This window comes from Rhinolophus sinicus, chromosome 3 (assembly GCF_057876585.1).
Source record: "Rhinolophus sinicus isolate RSI-liver-muscle chromosome 3, RSI-T2T, whole genome shotgun sequence".
NCBI lineage: Eukaryota > Metazoa > Chordata > Mammalia > Chiroptera > Rhinolophidae > Rhinolophus > Rhinolophus sinicus.
The window spans coordinates 90175859-90186591 of NC_142503.1; the positions used below are offsets into that span (position 1 = coordinate 90175859).

The following is a 10733-nucleotide window of genomic DNA, read 5'->3' on the forward strand; positions in this document are numbered from 1 at the left end:
ACTTTGCATAAACCAGACATTGAAAAAAATACTTATCGTCTCAAATAAAGAATTTTCACTGGGAAATGATTAACAGAAAAGGAAGGAACTGCAAAATGATTGTGTATGTAATTTAAAACAAAAAAAAATTTTTTAACAAAACAAATTGACTCACCTCAACTGCTTTTATAGCTTTATAAGATAAAATAAATAATGAAAGTGAAACATTAAAATTTAAAAAAAAAAAAAAAAAAACGAAAACAGAGATGGAGACAATGCCATGAACAAAGCAGAAAATGAAGCCAGACCAAGTGACTGTATGGGATTTGGGAGAACATACCTTCACAGCCTCAGTCCCCCGCCTTCCAGAGAGTGTTGTGTTGAGAGCTCTGGAGTGAAATACACACACACACACACACACACATGCAGAGTAACGTTCTGGAGGTATGCCTACAATGGACAGAATCATCAAATTCAACAAAGAAATCACAGCCAGCAATCCCCTTGGGCCCTGCAGCCCTGAACAACAATCAGCAATGGGAAGCAGCGAGCATCTCAGTGAAATGGCTGAGGCCCGTCTGGAGGAAGAGTGCCCTGAGATGCTCAGAGGGATTGCCTACAACCTGGACTAAGTGTTCATAGCTGCTTACATTCTACTCACCAGCACTGAGCAAGAACAGGGTCAAGGGAACTTGAGGAGAGGGGATATAACAGGGTAAATGACCTAGTGGGGGAAAACAAGAGGAGGGTTTAGAAGTATGGAACGGTATTCCTCAGAATCCTACTTACCCCACTAAAAGTACTCTCAAAAGCTCTGGGTTCAGGACAAGAATGGGGACAGGGAGGGACATTGCCAGCCCACTCCTGAGACTCAAGAAAGTGGCCTAAGTTCAATTTCTATTCTTGTCCCAAGCTCCCCAGGGAGAAAGAGGCCTGATAAAGTACATAGTCCTTCAGTTCTATCTTACATTACTATTTTTAATTATACTGTATTGGGTGAGAAGTATGTAGAAATGCTGCCTTTGATATTTAGTAATGAAGGAAAAAAACAAATTACTCAGAAGTAAATAAACCAGCCAGTGATATTTCAAATAAAAATTCTAAGCCTTTGAACAAATAAGAAAAACACGTGACAGGACAAAATTTTCATAGCAACAAGGAAACCAGAAGTCCGCATGAACATCACAGGCCTAAGGCAAATTGGCGTGTGACATGTCACCCAACTATGACAGGACAGGCAGGGCAGGGTTGACAAGAGGGAGGAAACCTCAGAAGACCCAGGTATGGGGAAGGAGAGGGCACTCACACACCAAAACAAACTTCCTGGAAGGATTCAGATTTCAGAGTCAGTGTGAAAGATTGAGGTAGCTTGCCAAGAAGAGGTAGAAAGATTGTTGATGACCAGGAGGGTGTGAGGCAGCTGAGAGGAAAGGATCACAAGGTCCTGACAGGGAAGTAACCACAACTTACCATAAGCATTGACTCGTCACACCAGGGAGGATATAGGAGTTCAGAGAACCAAATGTGGGTCCTTCCAAGGTCACTTCCTGCCCACCCGACAACACTAACAGATTCCCTGCAGACAGGACCAACTTCAAGTGCAATTTCAGGATGGTGGATCCCAGGAGGGCTTCGTTGCCACAAATTATCTCATTCTTAACAATTCCTCAGCCACTTTAGAATAGCATGTTGCTCTGTATCTAGGGGACCCCTCTGCAAAAAGCCCATCAGCCCCCAAGGGTGCATGGAAAGATCTGTGTTTCCATATAAGTGGGTTCCTCTGGAATCTACATGTTTTAATTTATGCATTGAAAACTATCTTGAGGGCAGCTGAATGGCTCAGTTGGTTAAAGCGTGAGCTCTCAACAACAAGGTTGCCGGTTCAATTCCCACAATGGGATGGTGGGCTGTGCCCCCTGCAACTAAAGATTGAAAACCGAGACTAGACTTGGAGCTGAGCTGCGCCCTCCACAAGTAGATTGAAGGACAGCTACTTGGAGCTGATGGACCCTAGAGAAACACACTGTCCCCTAATATTCCCCAATAAAATTATTTTTAAAAAACTATCTTGAAAGGAAAAGGTAAATAAATAATTTCTAAAAATAAAGAAAAATAAAATTCATCTTCAGAATAACTGCCAAAGGAGCCAAAGGAGTAGATGGCACCAAAGGCTCAGAACTGCTGCCCTAGAGGGATGGGGTATGCAGAGAACATAGGCTGTGAAGGAAAAGACCAGCAATGGAATGTGCCTCAGTCACTGGAAGACATTGGAAGCTCATTGGATGGAATCTGCCTCCAATCTCCCTGTTGAATTTATCACCCCACCTGCCCTAACCTCAATCTTTCTCATGAACTCCGTTTCTAACAAATTTGCCTCAGTGACCCTCAGATAGGTCTGGTGCCATCTACTTTTGGTCTTTGCTCATTTATCCATTGACTTACTTCTGAAAGTGTTTATTGATTGTCTTCTTTCTGCCAAGCACTGGGCTAAGCATTACAGACAGAGAAAGGAACACGACACACACCATCCCTGTCCTTATGAAATTTATTGCATAGCTGCCAACAGAAATTCTACCCCTGTCCAATGTCCTGCTCAACCACAACATCTTTCGTGAAGCCTTTCCTGACACCATTCCACAACTGACTTCCTTGTCTGATGAAGCTCTTATTAACACCAGCCATCAATACCAATCATACAAGAATTGTATGAATGTCTTGATCACACTTGGCTATTAGACTTTTTAGGTCTTTGTAAGTGAGTTCTGAAATCTCATTTTTTCTTCTTAGGTTTTAGTCACTAGGCATTATTAGGTTTTGGATCATTTAGGTTTTGGATCATTTTCATCATTGCAACTAGAAAAGACAAAAGATTCTGCACTGTTGTAGAAATTACCTGATTTTCAGACTGTGCTTTGAGTCAATAAGTTCTGCTGTGGAGTTTATTCTCTTTTTCTTTAATCTTACCAGCACTTATGGACTCAAACATCACAGACCTTGTCCTTACATTTCTCAAGTCCTTCACACTGTGCCATGGCAGCAGCTGGTTAGCGCCTAATATTTTGCCTTCACTGAGCATTTATTTTAGTTGATCACCAGAGATGACTTAATGAGCAGTTTGACCCTCCCTGCTTTTACCACCTGCAAGAACGTCCCCAAGACATCAGTTTTTTCACTTCCTTTAGCCCCAATCTGGCCACATAATCAAGACTGTTCCCTTCCCTCCATTTCCCTGAGTGACTATTGCCTGAAAACAATCATGTCCCATGCTCGGTAGTAGTCAGAATCATTAGTGGCTGAAACAGATTCCTATTCTGACTTTAAGCAGAAGACAAATATACTTTCCAGTTAGCTCTCAGAATCAATGGAGAGACTCAAAAATTGACACTCAGTAATAGGCACGAGAAGCACAAGCGTAATCACACCACGGAACTAGTACTATAAACACATGTTGCTGCCAACAGGGGCAACAAATGCCACAGTGTGGACCCATGACAAAGTCCCAACCCCAGATCCGCTGTCTCGGTTCTGAATTGGCAGGCCATCTGTAGACACACTGGTCACCACATCTGCCAAGCCTGGGCTGTGTATCCTGTTTTCTCAGAGTCAGGAGAGGAGCCCATCCTGGCATTCTCATTGGCTTGTGCATTTACCTCACCTGGGCAGGGCTTAAATGCCAGCCATTCCCTAGACTACATCTGGCTCTCTCTCCACCTAGTCAGCTCCAGGACCTGGGGAAGTCCAGTAGCTTCCAACCAGACGCAGTGAACACAATGGTGCCTGTACTGCTGTCCCTGCTGCTCTTTCTGAGTCCTGCCGTCACCCAGGAGACCCAAGAGGGTAAGTGTGGAAGCAAGATCCGGGTATGGAGAAGAACGGAGGGGAGGTAATGAGTTGTATAGATGGGCTTGGAGAAGGGCCACTGGTGCAGCTGGGCAACCCAAGTGTACTCTAGGAATGGGTGTCTGAGGCTGTCAACGAATTCAGCTCACACACACCTGAAAGTGTTCAGGGAATCTCTGGAATCGTGGTAAATAAGACCTCAAAGAATCAGAATCTAAAACTCTTAGTTTACAAATGAATAAAACTAAGACCCAGAGAAGTGAAGTAACCTGCCCAGGGTCATACAGCCAGGACAGAGCAGGAGTTACACAGGTGGAGCTTCTTGTTCCTTCCTCCTTCCAATGGCTGGATGTAACTGTCTGACTCTCAGAGAGACAGCGACCACAAAGGGCCCATGTGAAGGCATGATAACTGGAAGGGTGCTTCTGGAAAGAACCTGTTCCCTCACTCCACAGTCAGACATTACGACAGGGCTTGGAAGGCTAGTGACTGGGAAAGGAGCCAGCTGGAGCTTGGGAAGAACCAGAGTCGGTCCTAGGACAGAGTAATGAGGCTTTCTTGGCATACAAAATTTCAGGATGGAGAAATGCAAGCTAAACTGTGTAAGTTTAGAATGCATTACATTTCCAAACTAACAATTGATCATATTTAGAATGTTAATCACATCCTACACCATAATCTAATTTAGTCATGTTCTCCAGAGAAACAGAACTCATATACAGCATGTATATACAGAGAAAAAGAGACGTTTGTTTTAAGGATACGGCTCACACAATTGTGGGGGCTGACAAGTCTGAAATCTGCAGGGTAGGTCAGCAGACTGGAGACCCAGAGAAGAGGTGATGTTGCAGTCTTGGGTCTGAAGGCAGTCTCGAGGCAGTTTTTTCTTCTTTTGGGGACCTCAGTCTTTTCTCTTGAGGCCTTCCACTGATTAGATGATGCCAACCTACATTGTGGAGGGTAATTTGATTTACTCACTGTCTACTGAGCAAAATGACAAACCACATTTAGAAACTAATTAGCAAGAATAACTGTAGTACTGGGACTAGGAATCTGCCATATGACCCCCAACATTAGTAACACCCATGGGCGCGATGTCATGAATTCATTATGGAATTAATTCGGAAAATGTCCCTTCCTCTCCCAATCCCTGAAATATAGGGACAGCCCTGGGAATTCTGAGAGCCCTCCTGTTCTTATCTTATGCTGATCCATTCTGGGTCATTTCCTGAGGTTTCTAGTCAATTCTCCTTCCTGCACTTTCTAACTAGATGTATTTTTCAGGCTCAATTAGGCTATGCTATAGTAACTAAGACCACTTTTAGTGTCTTAACCCAACAAATGTTTATTTCTTGCTCATGTAAAGTTGAATATATGAGTAGATCAGGCAACTTTTCTGTCCTCCATAGGGTGGCTCAAGGATGCAGGCTGTTTGTATCTGGAAACTCTCCTGTTTCATCCTGTTGCCGCCACAGTCATTGTCTAAATAGAAAAGAGACAGGTGTCAAACCAGCCCACAGGGCCTCCAACCAGAAGAAATACATTACTTCCACTCACATTCCACTTTGACAGAACATAGTATGTACCTACTAGAACATAGAATGTACCTACAAGAAGGCTGAGAAATATCATCTTCTGATGTGCCATGAGAGAAAACAATGTAGCAAAGACACAAAACGATCTCTGAAATACCAGCCCCAGAATAGAAGTAGAGCCCATTTTCTTGAGTGAGTTTCCAATAGTAAGAGACTGCCTGACAGTGGCGTGGATTGAGCTGGGGAGGAAGACGCCCAGTGACCAGATTTCCCTTCCTGGTCCTCTGCTGCCCCACATTGGGATCCCTTGCAGGGAGCTCACTTCTCAAAATTTTCTCCTCTTCTGCAGGGACTTACTCACTGACCTTCTACTCCATTGCGGTGTCCAAGCCCACTGAGGCCTCCCCCAGCTTTCAGGCCACTGGCTACCTCAATGACCAGGCCTTCTTCCACTATAATAGTGAAAGCGGGAAGGCTGAACCCCTGGGCCCATGGAGACAGGTGAAAGGGATGGAGGACTGGGAGAAGGAGAGTAAACGTCAGAAGGCCAGGGGGGACTTCATCCTGAAGAACCTGGAAGACATCATGAGCTACTACAAGGACAAAGGTCAGTGGATTACAGACTGCAGGGTTCGAGGGTCTTGTGAGTGGAAAGGGGTCTGTAGGATAGAAATACTCCCCAGGCCAAAGGAGGAGCCAAAAGCACATTTAGAAATTCACAGACATTTCTGCATCACCCCTCCCCTGCTACACAGATGCTTTTCCTCTTTCCCCATTGCTTTCCCCATCCTCACTCCCAGGTCTCAACTCTCACAGGAAGTGATGTCAGAGTTAGCCCTTATCCAGGCACATCCGACCTCTCAGCCCCACATCCCACCTGTCTGAGGCAGATACCACTTTACGTGTCAGACTCACCCCCACCCAGGATGTTGGGTGGGAAGTGAGCTAACCTTAGGGTCATTCTGACCAGGGTTCACATGGTGGCCCCTCCAATCACTAGCTGTTTGACAGTCAACGTGTTCTTTTTTATTTTTTTAAGGAGAGTGCAGCTCACATTGCCCTATGCAGGGATTGAACCAGCAACCTTGGTGCTACCAGCACCGTGCTCTAACCAACTGAGCTAATGGGCCACCCCCGGTGAACATGTTTTTAATTATCTGGTCTGAATCTGCAAAAATTAGAGCATTGAGTCCTGCCTCCAAGAGATTTCTTAAAACTTATCTAGGTAAATTCCATGAAGGCTAGAACATAGCCTGTCTTGATCTCCGCTGGAGCCCCACCATCTAGGAGAACCAATAATTGTTGCTCAAATGAAATATGTTGAACGATTGAAAGTACCTAACACAAATCATGGCTCATACTAGGCTCTCAGGAAGGATTGAACTCAAAACCACAAACTGTCCAAGTTCCCTAAAATCATAAAGATCTTCCTGTCCATAAGGAGCAGAGCAAGGCGGGAGGGGTCCCTAGATTTGTGGTGTGAGGAACTGGTGCAGAGTGGAGTACAGAGACTAGTTTTCGTGTCTCCCAGCCCAGCACCCTTTCTCCTAAACCACACTGCCTAACACGCCAAGTCAGTCGGTCAACTGGTAATTTAAAATTATTATAGAGTGGGTGTCAAAAGGTGGGTTTCTGAGTACCCAAGATGCTACATGAAACCTGGAAATTTCCAAAAGGGGGCAAGAGCTGCACAGAAATCTGAAGGATGTGGAATGGGAGCCCTGGTGAGAAAAAAACCTAGGCTGTGTTCAGAAATAGTAGAGGGTAAGGCACAGATGCCCAGGAAGGACACTGGAACAAAGTTTGATTGACTGGAATAGAAATGTTGACGTGAGTTGTCATGAGTAAAGAGGACAAAGAGATGAACGCAGTGTATTAGCACTAGCAGTGTAATAAGAGCTAACATTTATTAAGCACCATGTGCTAGGCATAGGTATTGACACACGTAATGATCACAATAGCGCTCTAACATAAGTACTAGTGCCATTGCCATTTTAGAGGTAAGAAAATTGAAGCACAGCAAATTATTGGCTCAAGTTCATGCAATAAGCCAAATGAGAGTGGAAACAGATCTGGGATTTGAGCCCAGAGAGCTTTAGATCAGAGCCTGTGCCAATAGCATTAATCAGTATCAGGTAAACATCTACTTTAAAATCGAAATAAAGTGGCTCTGTCCCCCTTTCCTACGGAAGCCAGTTTCCAAGAGTTCTTGCCAACTGAGAAGGGAGGTGAGCATTAGAGATTTGTTTGAGGATATCAATCACCAGAAAAGAAGGAAGAACTGATCAAATTATGTTGACTCAACTGGAGACATCAACTCCATGTAGAACTGGGGAAAAAGGAGAGATTGCACAATCTATTTTAAACTACAGATAAATTCCATTTAATTACGCAATGCACTTCTGTGTGCTTCTGTCCAGTTTCTAAGAATTCACAGCATGTTCATACAAAATTCATTAAAAGAGCTGCTGCATGGGCCTAGAAGATCTGTCCATAGTCTGTAGCTCTCTGAAATTTCCTGGCTGGGAAGAATGTATCTCATCTCAGACTGGCCTAAAACACCAAACCAAACCAAGTTTCTCTCTCTGTGTCTTCTCTATGTCTGGTTAATAACCCATTTGCCAAGATAAAGGGGTTGCATGCTTAGATTTCAAAACCCTTCCTTCCTAGTGGGTTGCACACTGTGTAAGAGTAAGAGTTATTAAGATGGAGTAGATGCCAGACTGATTCTTTTCCGGGGGGTTGGGTTGATGCAGGGAATCACACCACACGGGAAAAGTTTAGTTGTGTGCTCCGGAATAACAGCTACTGTGGGGCGTCCTGGACGATTTCCTATGATGGACAGGACTACATCAAGTTCAACACAGAAATCCCAGCCTGGATTCCACTGCAACCTGAAGCTCTGAATACCAAGGTGAAGTGGGAGACAGAAGGTTCCGTGCAGCGGGCCAAGGCCTCCCTGGAAGATGAGTGCCCGCAGAAGTTACGGAGGTACCTGCAATACAGCAAGATGTACCTGGACCGACAAGGTACCCAAAGCCCCGCATGTCCTGTTTCCCCACAGTGAGCTGAGAAAGACCAAGGTGATCCCAGCTGGGAGCTCAGCAGAACATCTCAGGCAAATCCTGTACTCATTTCTTTCCAGTCTCCTGGTTTGGCTGTGGGGAGAAGGCAGGCAGGTAAAATGTTTACCCAGAAAGGATGAGGACGAGTAAGTGTGAGAAGGATTAAGTGTCAGAAGCTGAGATTTTGGTTTAAGAAACAATGAGAAAGAGGTTCTATGGGAGGGAGCAGAGAAGGGTCTGCATGACAGAGCTGCAGGCAGAGCTAAGGGGTAGGGCTGAGACTGGGGAAGGCAGGAGCCACAAAGCCCACTGGGACATTTGGGGAAAAATGGAAAAATGTATGGGGACGTTCATAGTTTCTTACCAGCAGTAGTCAATACACGGTGGAAGGGGGTGGGGGAGATACTGGGTGGCAAGAGAGCAGTCACAGACGTTCTAGGATCCAACAGGGAAGGCTCAGGAAAGCCTTGGCTTCCCTGATCTTTGTCAAGTTTCCCTGGGGAGGCACGTAGAGAGCTGAGAGCTCTGCTCATTCCTAACTCCAGGGGTGGCGGAGACATGAGCAGGGGAGATGTTTCCTTCAGACCTTCAACCTCCACACTCTATCCCTCCACAGATCCTCCCTCTGTGTCAATCACCAGCCAGGTGGCTCCAGAAGGCACCAGGACCCTCAAATGTTTGGCCTACAACTTCTACCCACAACCAATCAGTCTGTACTGGACTCGGGCCGGCAGTGTGGTGGAGGCTGAGTCATGGGGAGAAGATTTCAGTGAAAGTGATTCTTACCAGTCCTGGATGGTGGTGAAGATCCCCTCTCAGGACAGAGGCCCTTACACCTGCCATGTTCAGCACAGCAGCCTGGCCCAGCCCCTCACTGTCCCGTGGAAAGAGACGCAGGAAGCAAGGGGTGAAGGCTCCTCAGGGTCTCAAGACCAATAGCCACCCTTTCTTTGAGACATGAGAGATGAGCTCTAAAACCACTGTCAATGCCTTCAGCGAGGCCCAGGGAAGCAGTGAAGAGGACAGCTGGTGGATTTGGAGACACAAGATTTGAAAACTGGGCAGTGAGCTGACTCACTGCCACAGCCCTTCAGAACCTGTTATCTAATCTGTAAAATGTAATCACTAGTGAACTAGCCTCTATACAAAATAAATCAGATTATTAAACTGTTATTGATGTACAAATGTCAGTAGATGTTATCATTTGTCCTTCTCCCAAGCATGATTGGTCTTATTTTCTGGGTATAATCCACTGGAAGCAATGTTTGCTGGCCATCTTGACCCTGTAGTGTGGCATGACCATCTGGTCCCTTAAGCACTGTTCAGGTGCCCACTGCTGATGTCCCCTAATACAATCCAAAGCCTCTTCTGTACCTAACTTTCCCCATCACTCCCTTGCACCCTGTGAGATCCACTCCAGCCACTCCACCTTGCCCATACCACTTTGGCCTTGAGGCCACACATAACCATTGCTTATTTGAGAGGCTTCATCCCTCCAGGAAGCATTCCCAAGGAAGCAAGTCTCAACCTGATGTTCTTGGACTTCCTCCAAATTCCTTTGATTGTGTTTTTGTGTAAAAACTGAGTCACACCACCATGCACAGGTTTAAGCCAAAAACACACACACACACACACACACACACAAAAAAAAACAGAGCAGAACTCCTACATTTGACCTTTTTATTAAGCCTCACTGCCACAAATTATCTTCTTAATAATTTCTCAGTCCCTTAGTACTATCTGGTCTCTCTCTGGAGGATTATTCTGGGGATAGTTTTCAGCTAGACTGGAGTGAAGGAGTACTCTAAATTCGGCAGGAGATGCCAATTATATATAGGACTTAAAAACATTATTTGCTAATGCCCTCTTCAATGTGGCTGAACACTGCTTTTTCAACCTTGTTCCTGCTAGAATTTGCTGTTTCAGCTAACTAGACCTTATTGTTCATCAAATATATTTAATGTTTTCTCTCTATTTCCTTGCTCATTTATTGGTGAACTATTAAAGAATCATATATTGAGTATCTGTTTTATGCTTGGTACTCATAAACTCTGGAGACCCAGGAGAACAAGGTAGGTCCAACCTCTTCAGACATGGAGTTTACCTCAATTTTGTTTATTGAAATAATATCCACTGTCAAGGTCCAGCTCAAATTTTACCTCCTTCCATGACCACTGCCATAATCACCAATTTCAATATATACTCTTTTCATGCTGATACTTCTTTTCAGATAAAAGTATCAGGGACGATTTCAAGAAAGACATTCGCGTGAAGCCAATCTCCACACCATCTAAAGATATAACAAGCAATCCCA

At 44.8% G+C, this 10733-nt stretch overlaps 1 protein-coding gene across 1 annotated transcript; it reads left to right on the forward strand.

The window, feature by feature from the left end:
- Positions 1–3548: 3548 nt before the first annotated feature.
- AZGP1 (alpha-2-glycoprotein 1, zinc-binding) lies at positions 3549–9604 on the forward strand. The gene is made up of 4 exons (XM_019717626.3): positions 3549–3816; positions 5704–5961; positions 8111–8383; positions 9036–9604. Exons 1-4 carry the CDS (start codon positions 3750–3752, stop codon positions 9356–9358), a joined length of 921 nt encoding a protein of 306 aa, XP_019573185.2. The 5' UTR covers positions 3549–3749; the 3' UTR covers positions 9359–9604.
- The last annotated feature ends 1129 nt before the right edge of the window (positions 9605–10733 follow it).

Coding starts and splice junctions, on each gene's coding strand:
- AZGP1 (XM_019717626.3), top strand. CDS start 3,750: ATGGTGCCTGTACTGCTGTCCCTGCTGCTCTTTCTGAGTCCTGCCGTC. Junction 5,962..8,110: donor GAGCTACTACAAGGACAAAG/GTCAGTGGATTA, acceptor GGGTTGATGCAG/GGAATCACACCACACGGGAA. Junction 8,384..9,035: donor GATGTACCTGGACCGACAAG/GTACCCAAAGCC, acceptor ATCCCTCCACAG/ATCCTCCCTCTGTGTCAATC.